We start from the raw sequence: 15,949 nt of genomic DNA, 5'->3' as shown, positions 1-15,949 counted from the left end.
CCTCTCTAGGAAACCTCACATGACTGTAGTAGGAAGAGAGCCTGAGACATAAGTCCTTGCGTCAGAGGCCTGGTATGAGGCAGGACCTACTCATGCAATCTGGCAAGAACAGGGCTATTTCAGAAGTACACATTCCTAAGAAGTGCTAAGCACAGAGTACTTATGCAAACACATCCCGCTATCAAAGATGGTACAAAAATATTCCCCAAGGATAACAGGAACACACTGACCCCTCTTAAAAGATAAGATCAGGATGACAGTATTAGCTTGTTTGTATCAGGGTATAAAGAGGCATCTCAGAGGGAGTACCTTGGTCCAGGCAAGGGGGGAAATGGATGGTCCTGTCCTTCACTGAGCTGCATCCATTGTCACAGACATACATGTCTTAGTATCCTTGTAGAGTCTGCCACGTGCTATTACTGTGCTTTGTCAACAAACCTGGCCTGGTGCCTTTGTACCTTAACGGATCTTGTGGTCATTGGACGGTTTGCTCGAGGTCTGCTGTGCCAGCTGTCTGCGCAGAGCTGGGGCAGCATACAGGGAGAACACACATGCAGTCGAATGTCTAATGACAAAAGTCAGAAACTTCAGCAGAAGGTGAGAGGAACAAATCTTTATTCTGGAAATGAGAACAACCTTGAGGCAAGAGCCTTTCTGAGAAGGGGTGGAAATAATAAAATGGTGTTTCATGAAAAACCCCCGAAAACAAATATTGGCACTGCCATACATTTTGATCTCTTGTGGACATCAGTGGTTTCCTCTCAGACATAGAAGTTTTCAATTTCTCTCCCACTAGTCACTCGAGTCTCAAAAATCCCCATAGCTCATCTGGCTCCTACCAGCTGAGGGTTCCAGTCCCCAAACATTTATAATTTGTGCCCTGAGTGCTACCAGTCTTCATATGGAGCCAATGTCTTGGACGAGGGCTCTTTCTCCTGCTGAGAGACCTCAGTCAGATTTCTCCTTCTCCTTCATGTGCAAGAAGACGATGCTGAACATGAAGAGGCCTATCATCATGGAGAAGGCGCTGGCATAATATGGATAAGCTGAGGGGATAAAACGCTCATACTGTGTGTGCTGGAGGGGACGCACAGACACCTGGGAGAGAAGAGAACACAAGAACAGGTTCACAGGAGATGAGGTCATTCAGTCCTCTGTGTAGCAGGACTCTCTCAGCTCTAGATGTGTTATTTAATTTACACACCCATTCTGACTGTCATAACTATAAAGGGAAGGGTAACAGCCCTCCTGTGTACAATACTATAAAATCCCTCCTGGCCAGAGACTCCAAAATCCTTTTACCTGTAAAGGGTTAAGAAGCTCAGGTAACCTGGCTGACACCTGACTCAAAGGACCAATAAGGGGACAAGATACTTTCAAATCTTGGTTGGGAGGGGGGGTGGTGGTGGTGGAGGCTTTTGTTTGTGCGCTTTGTTTTGGGGGTTGTTCACTCCTGGGACTAAGAGGGACCAGACATCAATCCATGCTCTCCAAATCTTTCTGAACAAGTCTCTCATATTTCAAACTTGTAAGTAAAAGCCAGGCAAGGCGTGTTAGTTTTATCTTTATTTTCTCATATTGTAAATGTTCCTTTTGCTAGAGTGTTTACCTCTGTTTACTGTAACTCTGAACCTAAGGCTAGAGGGGGTTCCTCTGGGCTCTTTGAATCTGATTACCCTGTAAAGTTATTTTCCATCCTGATTTTATAGAGATGAGTTTTACCTTTCTTTCTTTAACTAAAAGCCTTCTTTTTAAGAACCTGATTGATTTCTCCTTGTTTTAAGATGCAAGGGGTTGGATCTGGACTCACCAGGAATTGGTGGGGGGAAAGGAGGGGGAATGGTTAATTTCTCCTTGTTTTAAGATGCAAGGGGTTGGATCTGGACTCACCAGGAATTGGTGGGGGGAAAGGAGGGGGAATGGTTAATTTCTCCTTGTTTTAAGATGCAAGGGGTTGGATCTGGACTCACCAGGAATTGGTGGGGGGAAAGGAGGGGGAATGGTTAATTTCTCCTTGTTTTAAGATCCAAGGGGTTGGATCGGTGTTCACCAGGACATTGGTGGAGAAGTCTCTCAAGGCTACCCAGGGAAGGGTTATAGTACTTGGGAGGGAGATATTCTGTGAGGGGAGGTAGACAAGAGTTTCCCAAATAACTCAAATAATTTGAGTGGTGGCAGCAAAACCAGATCTAAGCTGGTAGTTAAGCTTAGAGGTTCTCATGCAGGTCCCCACATCTGTACCCTAGGAAGGAACCTTGACACAGACGATGCCCCACTCAGATGACTGGAGAACCAGATTACCTTCCTGGGAAGGTAAATGTACAAGAGCTCCTAGAAGTGGTTCAATTATCTCTTATTTTTAAACTAGAGTTTTAAGCTCCAAATCCTCAACTTCTGTAGAAGCATGTCAGCAAACCTTAAGCCTCAGTGCAGGCAGCCCTGGCAGGTGTCCAACACTGCCTTAAGAGACAAGAATGTGTTTGAAGGTAAAACGCTCTCTACAAAGGCTTATTTCCAGGCCTTTCTAAATAGAACTGAAGATGGTAACAGAGTAAGATAGCTTGTAAATCCATTCCACACACAAAGGAAGGCTGGATGAAACTACACGGTAATTAAGATTACCAGCCCATTTGCAAAGTTTAAGTACCTGACTTGAAATCTCAACCAGTACTCTTACATTTCCTACCACACAGACAAGATAATTCACACTATTTACCTGTGTAGAGGAGTACAGGTGGGTGTATCCCAGCCGGTTATAGTCCACTTTAAACTGAAACACTCCATAGACATCCGGCAGCTTGAACTGCACACTGTATCTGCCACCTAGGAAAGAGGCAGAGTCATTTAAATTACACAGTAAATAGAACAAGAGCATTAGGAGTTAAGAGCCCCATTGGAAGTTCTTTCCTCACCTCCTTTCATTGGTCATGTCCCTCTGTCTCCCCCAAACCCACTTTGTGGCGCTTTTCATCCAGACAGAAGACTAGCCTCTGGAACCCAAAGCTGCTCCACTGGAAGAAGGAGCTGTAGGAGAGCTGTGTGAAGTGCACCCTTCCTCTTAACAGTGGAGTATGCTTCCCACAGTGATTCTGTACACTACCTGCTCAGAAGAACCGTAGTGTTCCAAGTCAGTATATATGAGCGAGGTGAGTTTCAGTGGTGGGGGAAGAAGTCACCCAGTCTTTTGTTATTGTTAACAAAGCCCTAGGGCAGGAAACATTAATTGCCCGATAGGAGACCTACCATTTTTCTTCAGAAAAGTCCTTACAAATGGATCAATGCGGACAAACTCCAGCTGAATATCATCTCCATCAAAGGGGACCCACTTCCCGTCAGAGAGCTTTTCAATCACAATGTTGTACTCCTGTAACATACAAATGCACGCTGCATTAACAGAGGCATAAAGGAAGAGGACACATTGTTAATGAGTAGGGCCCTACCAAAGTCACATCTGTGAAAAACATGTCATGGACTGTGAAATCAGATCTCCCCCGTTAAATGTAGTTATTGGAGGGGAGGGGCAGGGCTGGGGACACCCCAGTCAGGAGCTCCTACCATTCACTGGGCTCAGGCTGCTAGTCTGGGGAGGGACAGGACACCCTCTTCCCCTGAATGGCCACTCTTGGGAGGGGACCAGACTCAGCTCCAGCTATCTCCCCCGGCTGTAGGAAGCTCTGCAGCTGCACACAGTCCTGAAGGCAGCACCGAAGTGAGGGTGGCAATCCCGTGAGCGCGCCCCCCCACACCAAACAACCACTTTTGGATCAGGACCCTCCATCTGAAAACATGAACACCTGAGAATGCAAAATTGACTAAAATGGACCATGAATTTGGTAGGGCCCTATCAATGAGCTAAGAGTGATACCTGAAATCTCAATCCTAAACTATGAACTCCACTTTCCATGAAATCAAGGGGGACAACAGGGAATTTTCCAGTAACTGCTATTTCCAAAATAAGAGTCCAAGTGAGTTTCCACACTTGGAAATGCAGTTGAGCTACCATGCACTGAAAATCAAGCCAATACTCGGTAGCAAATCAGTGAGTGGGCACATCAACGTAGAATTGACTTGAATTTGAGAGTGCTATACTTAAACTCTTTAGGCGTGCTAAGCTCTCTCCTCCCTCCCAATATATAGCTGCAATTTCTATTCAAAGCACAAGCATGCCAATGTACTGTTTTCGTATAATGAAGTTTGGCATCACAAATCTGAGTGAAATGGAGGTAATAGGGAAGCTAAAATTCCAGCACGTACTTTTGATCAGGCTCAGATACCGGTTTATCAAGAAGATTCATGACTTAAGAGAAACCATCTGCAAGGATAACCAACCCCCCCCCATAGTAAACTTAGATAAATAATACTTAAGATAACAGAACACAGACTTCTCCAGAGTTGGCTGCTGCCGCCACTTAATATTGAATGATACTCAAGTATGAGCCATGAGCAGTCTGACATTTAGCATTAAGTGAAAGTTACATGTAGGAACTAAAGGTTAGGTAGACTCTGCCTCCACATTAGTGGAGAAACACTGTCAAGAAGGGGACGGTTCCTACAATTAAGAGGAAGAAAAACCCCACCGTGTTATATTTCCTCATGGCCTCTGAAATTTCACACCTTAGCTGGTGAGGCCCTGGGTGCCAACCATCATCTTTCCAACCAGAAAAGAGGAGATAAATCTGCTTCCACCACACTCCTAGCCCAAACAAGAGTACATTCTCTCTGCACAAGTCTATTTGACTCATTTTCCTACAATCAGTCTTACCACGAGGTCGGTGACAGTGTAGGCATTAGGTGGTGATCTCTCCCCTACACGATGGTGAGATACCTCTCCAACCCGCAGCACACCCTCTTCCTTGAATACCCAGCGGGACAAGGCAATAGCGAGCTCGTAGTTACCCGTCTGAGAGTACCTAGAGATGGTGAGAGGTTGAGAACAGAAGCATGGAGACTGCATTGGAGGGCATTCATAGCACCAAATATTTTTTCGGTCAGGTATCCTATGAAGTTTCTCCAAGAACTAAGTGCCATATCAGAAAGTCAGCACCCGTTTTAAATGATCACATTACTTGAAAGTTTTCCCATAAGACTGATCTTTAGACCCCAACTATCTACTAGGTCTTCTAGGTAGTTGCTTAAAAATACAGTGAAACATATTTTAACAGATCAGCACTGAAAGGAATTCAGTGCCCAGGTTTCCAACTTGCTCACTGATCTGATATATATCAATGCTCAGAGTATAGTATTCTATGTCAAAATTTCCAAGTAGGAGCTGTGCCCACATTATGAATTGTGTTCATAGCATGTCTGAATACAATGGATGCAGAAACTGCTTCTCACACACCTATCATCAGGGTATCTATAAGGACAGGAGACAGCTATATGGGTTAGCCAGCTTGACAATTTGCACTGCACTTAAAGGAAGTTTCGCTTTATTATAACCTAAACAGTGTAGATTTTACAGTAGCAGGGCTGGATAGTTATGACAGTATTCAGTATATTTCCATCAGTCATCTTTGACACAATTAGTTCTCATCACCTGCTAGGGATTCCTTGATCAAAGAGGTACCCAGACCACTTGGACAGAAAAGCCTGAATAGCCCACCCTACCTACAGAAGACCATGTTAAGCTAGTGCACCTCTGAGAGCCAGGTGTAGCTTTCTGCACAGCAGAGTTGAAGAAAGCATCGCTGAAGAAATCCAAGGAGCCACTGAAAACGACACGGGCGTTGTTCCTGGCCTGGAGACCAGCAATCAAAAGTGTATTCTTCCCAACAGCATGAGGGTACTGAAATTGGACAAGAATAGAGTTCAATCAGCACTAATGATTTGTATTATAGTAGCACCTTGAGGCCCCAACTGAGATAGGGACCCCAATGGGCTGGGTACTGTACAGACAAGTCACATAGTAAGCCTGGAATCTTATTTGCTAAACAAATACCACAAACAAACATCGTGAAGAGAAATAAAAGGTACAGGGATGACATGCTCAGATCACATGGCAAGAAAAAGTAACCAGAAACTCTCATGTTTAATATATATATGGAAAGAAGGCATCAGGGATTTACGCTGCTTTATTAGGCAAGTACTGAAACTAGCAAGGCAGTATTATCCATGGGGTTTAAATAGTTAATAGTAGCAGGGAAACATCTGAAAAATTAAATGATATTGGATGATCTTTAACTTTGCTGCTAGGCCTGGCTGGGGCCAAACAAGTACAATCCAAGTTATTATCGTCTTGTCAAAAGACTTGTCTAACCTCATAAGCCTAATTAAAGGGAATGTTTAAACTACTCGTCTGCCTGTTCAAATACCCATTATGGAAGAGCCTGTTAAGCAGACAGAAGTTGAACACGTTTGCTGTCAGTTAAGTCCCACTCATGCCAGCTCCCTGCTTATTATTTTTTCTCTACATTTTCATCATGTCAAATAAGACATGGCACAGAATGCATTTTTGCAGATTACTGCACTACCCAAGTGGAGAGAAGCATGAGGCTTCAACACAGCTGAGACACGCAGTTGGCAGATTCTGGGAGATGCAACAGCATCTTTTTTAACCCCTTGAAGCTACAGAGCCTCCAAACTAAACAGAAGAACCACCTCATTTCACACTGGTCACAGTCCTGCTGGAAGATGGACAGAGTTTTCAATTACTACCAACTTGGTCCAAATTCTACCAGCATCTTAGAGGAAAAAGGCTTCAAATTCTATTGCCTGCCACAGTAGCAGTGGGGTTGAGAGCCTTTTGCTTCTACATCACCAGTCTGAATTCAGCCCCTTTGATACAGCCAAACAGTATCAAAGTTAAGAGCCGATATTTCTTCCAATGCAGTCTTGTTAGGCTTTTTCCATGTGGAGCCAATGAAACTGCAAGTAAGAAAGATTTCCATGATAATATTAGAAAATATATAGTACTAAGAGACCATGGACTGGAGCTTTGAAAAAACCCATAAGTATTTGACACAGAATATAAGAGGCACTTGAGTTAAGTCTCTTGATCCAGTTTTAAACTGTTGAAAGAGAGGTAATTAATTCCATAGGATTAGAAGCAAAAGAGGACAAAGATAACTGTGCGTACCTGTGTGATGGGCTTATCTGGGAAGAAGGAGTAAGATGTAGAGGAGCCTGTCAAGATATCTAGTACCAGAGGGTTATCAGGATCAGCCACCATCCTGTGGTGAGAGAGACACAATCAAAGTACCAGGAAGACACCTGAAAGCTGGTCAAACCTCAGATACCTGCCCAAGAAGATTAGTGTGCACTAAATTCTGATTGAAGTCTGCTAACATATATGAAATTCACAGAGGTTGAGAACCATGGGATTGACTCAGCTCCTCCTGAAATTAGTGGCAAAACACACACTGAAGTCAATCAGGCCCAATTAATTTTATATCAACTGATGACTTTAAAATAGCATAACTATTCACAGTTGTTTAAAGAAATGCTATCACATCAAAGACTGAAGTTTCCTTTAAGAACAACCCTTTACAAAACGTGACATCAACAGAAGTGCTTCTATGTTCTAAATTCAAATACAAATAGTTTAAACAAACATGAGTACATGAGAACAGGGAAGTGAATGGATACTTTAATTGTCCAAGTAGAGAGAAACAGACTAAACAGGAAGAAGTAAAATACAGTAACTCCTCACTTAACATTGTAGTTATGTTCCTGAAAAATGTGACTTTAAGCGAAATGATATTAAGCAAATCCAATTTCCTCATAAACGAGGAGGTTAAGTTTCAGGGAATTTTTTTCCCACCAGACAAAAGACATATTACACACACACACTATAAGTTTTAAACAAACAATTTAATATTGGTACACAGTGATGATGGTTGTGAAGCTTGATTGAGGTGGAGGAGTCAGAAGGTGGGATATTTCCCTTACTGCTAAATGATGAACTAGCAATTGGCTGAGCCCTTAAGGGTTAACTCTCTCACTCTGCAAGGCAGCAGGAATGGAGGGAGATATGGGCATTTCCCTTAGGTACAATGCCTTGTTAATTAGGCCGCAGCTGCTATAAGCTCCCTCGGTCCTGAGCCCTGCTCTATGGAAGATAGGGTAAGCAGGGTGCAGGAGCTGGGGGACACCCTATTAGCCCCCGTCTTCCTTCCTTTCCCCCTCCGGCACAGCAAGCACGAGTCTCGGGGAGCAGCTCCAAGGCAGAGGACAGGAGCAGCACATGGCAGTGGGGGGGAGGGACACAGCTGAACTGCAGGCAGCTGCTGCACAGGGAACTTAGGGGAGCGGGGAGCTGATAGGGGGCTGCCAGTCCACCCTGGTTCCAAGCCCCCACCAACTAGCTGCAACGGGCTGCTCTTCCTGCAAGCAGTAGACAAAGCAGGCGGCTGCCAAATGACGAGCATTACACAACTTTAAATGAGCATGTTCCCTAATTGATCAGCAACATAACAAAATAACGTTAACCGGGACAACTCTAAGTGAGGAGTTACTCTGTATTAAAAGTTTTGTTTCAAGGAAGTTTATAACTAGATTGAGAGATGAGGAATAGCCTTTGATTACCTAACCAGCATGAAGTCTGCGCCTTTCTTGCCTGCCCTCAGCCGCCCTCCCCACAATTCCATCCTGTTAAAGGACCAAATGCCTGTTGCATCTCAACTGAAGAAAACAAAAACCAGCCTATGATGTTTTGTTTATAATAGTGCCTACCCCAGCCCTAGGCTTATAACCTATCTGGAGGGAAGATTGTGGCAAGAAACCCATCCAAACAGAGACCTCTTGTTCTCAGTTACAGCCCCACTGCCAGCCTTGCCTCGTAGTTCACTTACCCAACTCCTCGGAAGAGAACAGGGTTTAATGGAGTTTTCCCCACAATGGTGGGAGCCTTCAGTAGATTTTCAGAGTCTGCGACAATGAGTGTGTGCTTCAGGGAGGAAACAAGAGACCTGTGGTAAGCCTTCACAAGCTACTGAACACTGTAATTAATGCACCAGGAACTTGTTAACATGTGTCTGCTTGCCACTCTATGGCTAGTGATCTGCACAACACAGCACCTCATGTTCTACAGCTGCCCTTCCAGAACTTTGAAGTAGCGTTAATTGGCTCTGCAGAGTCTCACCTGGCCTCTTGGCAGGAAGAAGAATCGTAACATGGGGCAAGGGGATGGAGGAGTAAGAGCAGGAGAAGAAACCGGGCACATGCTTAGAAGCCCTCAGGGAACAGACAACAGCCCCTGCTGATTACAGTTTAGAGCAGGTTTCCTCTTGTGAGAATTTCTTGTGAGTTGCATATTAGGAAGCTTAAATCAGAAGGAAGGTAAATCCCAGGGCAACAAACGCAGATCTCTTGCAGGAACATGTGTTTATTAGTTCCTATTTGTTCTGATTGCTGCCACAAGCTAATGTGAACACTGTAGAAGGGATTTCAGCACATCAGAAAAAGCATGTCAAGAAAGTACAACAGGGGTCAGCAACCTTTCAGAAGTGGTGTGCCGAGTCTTCATTTATTCACTCTGATTTAAGGTTTCAAGGGCCAGTAATACATTTTAACATTTTTAGAAGGTCTCTTTCTGTAAGTCTATAATATATAACTAAACTACTGTTGTATGTTTAAGAAGCTTCAATAAATTAAAATGCAGAGCCTCCCAGACTGGTTGCCAGGACCCGGGCACTGTGAGTGCCACTGAAAATCAGCTGGCGTGCTGCCTTCGGCACACGTGCATAGGTTGCCTACCCCTGAAGTACAACATGGAAGGATCTGCATTTCAAAGTGTCAGAAGATAATGGGGGACAGCTGCTGCCTAAAGCCTCAGTCCGTGACACTTGCACAGCCCATCCTAGAGTAGTTTGGTTCCTCTTGGCCTGCAGGGCCTTGTTCTAGGACACAAGATGTTCTTAAGTAAGGAATAATAAGCTTACAGCTTTGCAGCGTGTTGTCAGGAGCTGCCATAATTAAATAGTGATGTAACTTATAGTCACTCAGAAGAATCCTCTCTGAGGGACAGTTGTGTATCCAGAGGGGTAGTTACTGTGCTTATTGTACTGAGTTTTAGTGACATTTTTCCACTGAAAGAATTTTTTGTTTAAACAAGGAAGTATTCAGCTATTACAACATAGAAAATTTTTCACTTGACCACAGCTCAAAGAGCCGGGAAGAGGTACCAATCCAAGAACTAAGCATATTAAGAGTCTAAATAACAGCACCACAGTGAAATCAAGGGCCTCATGAACCTATAGAGCAGTGGTTTTCAACCTTAGACTATGTCTAAGGGATGCACAAAAGGCTGTTGTTACTATAGAACAGTGGTTTTCAACCTAGGGTCTGCAGACTAAGTCTAAAATTTCCAAAGGGGTCCACAACGCCACTTGAAATTTTTTAGGGGTCTGCAATGAAAAAAGGTTGAAAACCACTGTTCTAGAGTTATTCTTTCAATGATATTGGATAGGCCTTCAACTATCTACTGTCTGGGAAGAACTCGCATCTAGCTACAAATTATGCATCTCCAAGTCCTACTATAAGTTCCGTAAGATTGGTTTGATAGCGAGCACAAGATGGTACAGTAGAAAAGGAAAGTTTTCAAAATCTGCACTGCTAATAAGATACATAGGCATCCCAAAGCAATGGTGATTCCCTCATCCATCGGGGATTGTGTGTGCCCCACATATTTTACAGAAAAGCTATGTTACAATGTTCTTAACTCTCAGACATTATTGGAACATCTTGTATCTCTCCTGTAAAGACATATTTCAGAACCATGCATCCAACCAGATGGACCATGCAAGGACAGAAAAATCAAGGTATCACATACATTAGACAAACTGCTACAGAGTTTTCTATATTGATCTCTCTTTGTCCTTGTGTCTTGAGACAGAGTTTACCTTTTGGCTATTAAGCATGACATTCCTATCTCCTGACCCATCATGAATAAAAAGAAATAGGAATTCCCCCTTTCTAGTGAAATATTTTATCTCCTACCCCCCCGAGGGGTTCAAGATCCAATACAGTGAACCCCTGACTACTCCAGGTGGTGTTTTTAACTGCTCAATGTGACTGGAATGTTAGAAGTTGTCTAGGCATAGATCAAAGGTGCATGATAAGTTGCAATCTCACTTTAAAGAGAAGAGCAATAATAAAAGCAAGCATGTCATTCAATAAGATTCACAGCTGCTACTCAAAACAATCTTTGGAATGAGCATAGGTAGGAGGGGAAAGAAAAAAAAAAAAAAAGGGAAGACAGCAGACAAGATTTGTCTCCAGCCCTTCCAGCCAACTGCTTATAAAAAAAAAAAAAAAAAAAAAAGAACCCTTCCCAGAAGCTATGTACTAGCTAAGACATGTTTCCTCAAGCCCTGGACAGACCCAAAGAATTCAGTGTCTAGACTTTTACCTGGCCTGGGTCTGAGATATCATAGTTGTGATGGTCAATGACAGCTGTCCTTTCCTCATCAAACTCTATTCCACACTCACTGCCCAGCTCTCGCAGAGGATCACCTAAAAAGACAGAAGTGGATTCCCAATTTACAGTATGTACAAGACACAAAAGTAACTAAAAAATCAAAATAAAAACAAGGACAGCCCTGATTTATGTGCTAATGTCCTGCTAACCAGGCTGCTGGGTGCACTCAGTACACAACCCTTGGCTGAAGTCAACTTTCTTTGGAAAGTGAAATTAAGGCATTCGTTTATTCTTTACCACCAATTCCCTTGGAGCATAGTGAGGATGAAGGTTTGTAGCATGTTTTGAATGCACAGAGTGCTGTATAGTTTTAGCTTTTGAAGTTCCCCTTTAAAAAAGGTTGTAGCCAGAATTCTAAGAGCTCCCATGACAAGGAAGACACTTTCCCCTACAGGACTGATCTGTGCTCTCTATATCCAGCAAACTCTTATTATGCAGCTATAAAATGAAAAGCCAACATTTACGCCCATTTGTTTGGCATGCAGGTGTTACTGACCAATGTCAGAACTGGCAGCCACAAGGACACTTCCGCCTCCATCGATGAAAGCAGTAATTGTCTCCACATTGATGTTTCCACCAAAATCTGAAAAGATGCACCAGACATTAGTGATTCAAGAAGCTGATAGCAAACTATTTTACCAGTGCTTTGGAGCAAGGGAGGAGAGGGAAATACAAGGGAGGTGAGGCAAATTAATAGAGAAGCTGTGTTGGAGTGATAGGCACAGGAGGTGCCCAAGCAGGATCCGGAAGCCACATACACCTATGGCCAACATAGATTAAAGGGTCGGATTAAGGAAGGATTAATTCCTTCAGAAGGAAGGCAAAAAGCCATAAAATCCAGCCTTTAAAAGGCATAGAACTAGCCATTCAATCTCATTGCAGAGAAATAGCCAATGAATTTTTTATTATTTGTTTGGGCACATTTAAAGACATACTTTTCTTTTGGTTACATGTAGTTGATTTGCTTCTTCCTCACCCCACCCCAAGATACAATTCTTATCTGTTTGCAGGTAGAAATTTTACATTTTAAAGATAGTGAGAGAAATCTGCATTGAGATTGAGAGAGAGATATCTGTCAACAAGAGGAAATATTAATTATTCCTTCTTGTAGAAGCTGAATTACAACTGGCACCAGTGCAAGCATTCCTGGGAAAATGATGAGGAATACCTCACTCATTCCATTCTCTAACAAAATCAAATTTAATTAAACTTCAGTATAGCAACAATAACCAATATTTAAAGAGAAAGCAAATGAATTTAGAGAAACATGCATCTCTGCAAGTTGAAAGAGATACAGCCAAAACTTTACTCTACAATATCTTAATTAAGAAAGTGAAAGAGAAAACAGAACACCGAGAGAAGGACAGAAGTGGAGTAAGTCAGAGGTTAAGAACAGGTCATGAGGAAGACACTGTATGCCACACTCTAAAATTTAGTTCTGAAGTAGTTTAAAAAGGGTTCCTACATATCATGAGTCATTAGCTTCTTCTTGCACAGCTCTGTAGTTAGTTCTCATAAGGATCTGATTCCAATATCACAGTCCTAGTAGTAATGTTCAAAATTAAGTTACCTGACATTCTCTGAGGCTCACCTGAAGTTAAGTGTGCTATAACCCGGGGCTATAGATTATACTATTCAGTTTCATTCACACACACAGTCAGCTAGCTCTCCACTCTTGCTAACCGAGTGTTCCTTTTGGAAGGTCTTTCTTGGCTCTCATCACACCAATATCACCTGATCTCTCACTTTCTTGAAGGGATGTATTTCAAAAAGGTTGCTATTAATAATCCCTCATCAAGTCTGATTCAGGCTGTTAATAGTGGTAAAGAGAGAATCCAGATATTTTGGTGTGAATTAGAACAATTACTACTACTACGCTTAAAATCAAGGCATTTTAAATAATGACAGTGTTATTCCATCTTTTAGTTACAGAATTTTACAACAGTGCACTTGTTAATCTATGGAAGCACTGCTCCAAAAATACATATTCAATACTTTTTTTTTTTTTAACTGAATCACAATACCACAATTCTAGATACAACACAAGGATTTTAAAGTGGGCTGAGAGTTATTAACAAACATAACAGTTACTATCACAGCAAACAATGGTAATGAAATGGTGTTTACAGAAAATAGATACCCAACAGTGGCTGCTATTGCAGGTCCAAAGCAACCAGCTATATTTTTGTGCTTATTCTTTGCTCTACAGGCTTCTGCCCCTTCCCCCCCCCCCTTTTAGAAGCAGCCTGATGACCATTTAACTGCTTAGAATGCATACAGTTTCTGCCAGTTTGCCCAATGATGAGTGAAGATAACACCTGTAAATCTACATCTCAGGGACAGGCCCCAAAAGCCACCTCAAGGTCAAAATGAAGCAAGTCAGAAGAATTCTTGGGTTTGATAAAACTGATCAAAGTAAAGCGTTCTCATGGTTAGAGCAGGAGACTGGGAGTCAGGATGAGGCCTAGCTCTGCCACCACTCATTGTTTCACCCTGGGTAAGTCTCTTGCCTCCCTGTCTGGAAAACTGGAGCAGTAAAAGACCAGCCTCAAAGGGGTGTTGTGAAGGTTAGCTAATATCTTCAAGGCACTTTACAGATCTAGTGCGTCTTCTCCAAAGGCCTCAGAGTATTACACAACTTAATTTCTGGGTCTTTTCCTTTATGCAAAAGGATCTCTTACCTTCTACAGATGGGGAGAAAATAATCAAGTTGTCATACAGAAATTCTCCATATTTTATGAGGGACAGGCCAGGGTCATCAGCAGTCCTGAAAGTGAGGTCAAAGCCTCTATCTGCACCCAGAAAACAAAGATCATAGCCATGAATACTTTGACAACTTTAATTTAAAAAAAGTGTATGACAGGTCATGCTAGAAAATGAATAAGAGGGCCTTTAACTCAGACTTACCCATTACAATCTAAGCATCTAGTTGCCATACTTTTTAAGGTGTCATTCATCTGAAGAAGTGGGTTTTTTACCCACAAAAGTTTATGCCCAAATAAATCTGTTAGTCGTTAAGGTGTCACCAGACTCCTTGGGATACTTTTTAAGTTGCTACATAAAAATCTAAATCAAGCATTTTACTCTTCCACAATACACTTATTTCCTCAGTATTCTGGTGAGCACTGTCTGCAGATTTGTTCCTGTTAGTCTCCAAGCAGCGACACTTCCTGGTACTTACAATCTAATCCACAGTGCTCAGGGGACCCGGGGACTTTTTGGACAAACCAAATTAAAAAACAAACAAGAACCTCGGCGCTCTCAATAGCATTTTCATGCACGTCTTTGATGTGAATCAAGCCCTGATAAAACGTGTGGATGATGTGAACACCAGAGAGGGAAACACGCACAGGAAAGAAGCAAATGCTCTAGTACAGGGGTCGGCAACCTTTCAAACGTGGTGTGCCAAATCTTCATTTATTCACTAATTTAAGGTTTCACATGCCTGTAATACATTTTAACGTTTTTAGAAGATCTCTTACTATAAGTCTATACTATATAACTATACTATGGTTGTATGTAAAGTAAATAAGGTTATTAAAATGTTTAAGAAGCTTCATTTAAAATTAAATTAAGAAGCAGAGCCCCCCGGACCGGTGCTCAGGACCCGGGCAGTGCGAGTGCCACTGAAAAACGGCCACAGGTTGCCTACCCCTGGTCTAGTGAGATCTGGGCAGCAGGGGCTGCAGCTAGTAACGGGAGACGTGAGTCTAACAAACGTGACGCTCTCCAGAAGAGAGACAAGCAGCAGCCCAGGTACAGCGCAAGGGAGCATTTCCCCCACGCGTCCTTACTGACACACGTGGCACTTCCTAGTGGCCAAGCCCCGCCGCCGCTGGATGGAGGATACGGGGTCCGCGTGGCACCCGGAGGGAACCAGCCCGCCAGAGGACTCCGAGCCCCGCAGCCACCCCAGGCAAGCGCACCTCTAAGTGGGGCCGGGAGCTGCACCGGGACAGACCCAGGCTCCTCCCGGGCCTGGCCGCTCCCCATCGCCCGGCCCCCGGGCCCCGCCGCCCTCACCCGCCAGGCTCCGGAGGAAGAGCGAGTGCGTGTCCCGCAGGTTGATGTTCTCCAGCAGCACCAGGGTGCGGGGCCCCCCGTCCGCCTGGGCCAGGCCCAGCCCGACTAGCACCAGCAGCAGGAGCCGCCCTGAGGGGAGAGCGGCCGCTGCCTCCATCTTCCTCCTAGGGGGGCCAGCCTCACCCGGAAGCGATCCTCGCCGCGCTGCCAATCACCGACCCGCGCTGCCCGTAGAGGCGGGACACGCAAACCGCCTCAAGCGGTGACCCGGAAGCGATCGGGAACCCGGCACACATACCCCTCCCTCTCGGGGCCCGAGGAGTAGCTCTGAAGGCCCGCCTCCTCGAGAGCGGGGCCCAATCAGAGACAGACAACTCCACACAGCGGGCCCCGCCCAGCAGCCCTTCCTCAGCGGGCGCCCTGAGCACCGCCCATGCGCGCTAAAACCGCCTCCGAGCCAGCGCCCCCTGCAGCCCATCAAAGGGGTGGCAGCGGTCCCAGCCCAGGCCG

At 44.0% G+C, this 15,949-nt stretch overlaps 1 protein-coding gene across 1 annotated transcript; it reads right to left on the bottom strand.

Moving 5' to 3' along the window:
* Positions 1-598: 598 nt before the first annotated feature.
* Positions 599-15,627, bottom strand: DDOST (dolichyl-diphosphooligosaccharide--protein glycosyltransferase non-catalytic subunit). The gene is made up of 11 exons (XM_054009271.1): positions 15,440-15,627; positions 14,098-14,208; positions 11,913-11,999; positions 11,348-11,451; positions 8,790-8,884; positions 7,076-7,169; positions 5,637-5,785; positions 4,763-4,910; positions 3,244-3,364; positions 2,717-2,823; positions 599-1,098 (listed from the first exon to the last, which is right to left on the bottom strand). Exons 1-11 carry the CDS (start codon positions 15,594-15,596, stop codon positions 949-951), a joined length of 1,323 nt encoding a protein of 440 aa, XP_053865246.1. The 5' UTR covers positions 15,597-15,627; the 3' UTR covers positions 599-948.
* Positions 15,628-15,949: the final 322 nt, after the last annotated feature.

This window comes from Malaclemys terrapin, chromosome 19 (assembly GCF_027887155.1).
Source record: "Malaclemys terrapin pileata isolate rMalTer1 chromosome 19, rMalTer1.hap1, whole genome shotgun sequence".
In the NCBI taxonomy this organism is placed as follows: domain Eukaryota; kingdom Metazoa; phylum Chordata; order Testudines; family Emydidae; genus Malaclemys; species Malaclemys terrapin.
This window is presented reverse-complemented; position numbering and strand designations above follow the sequence as displayed.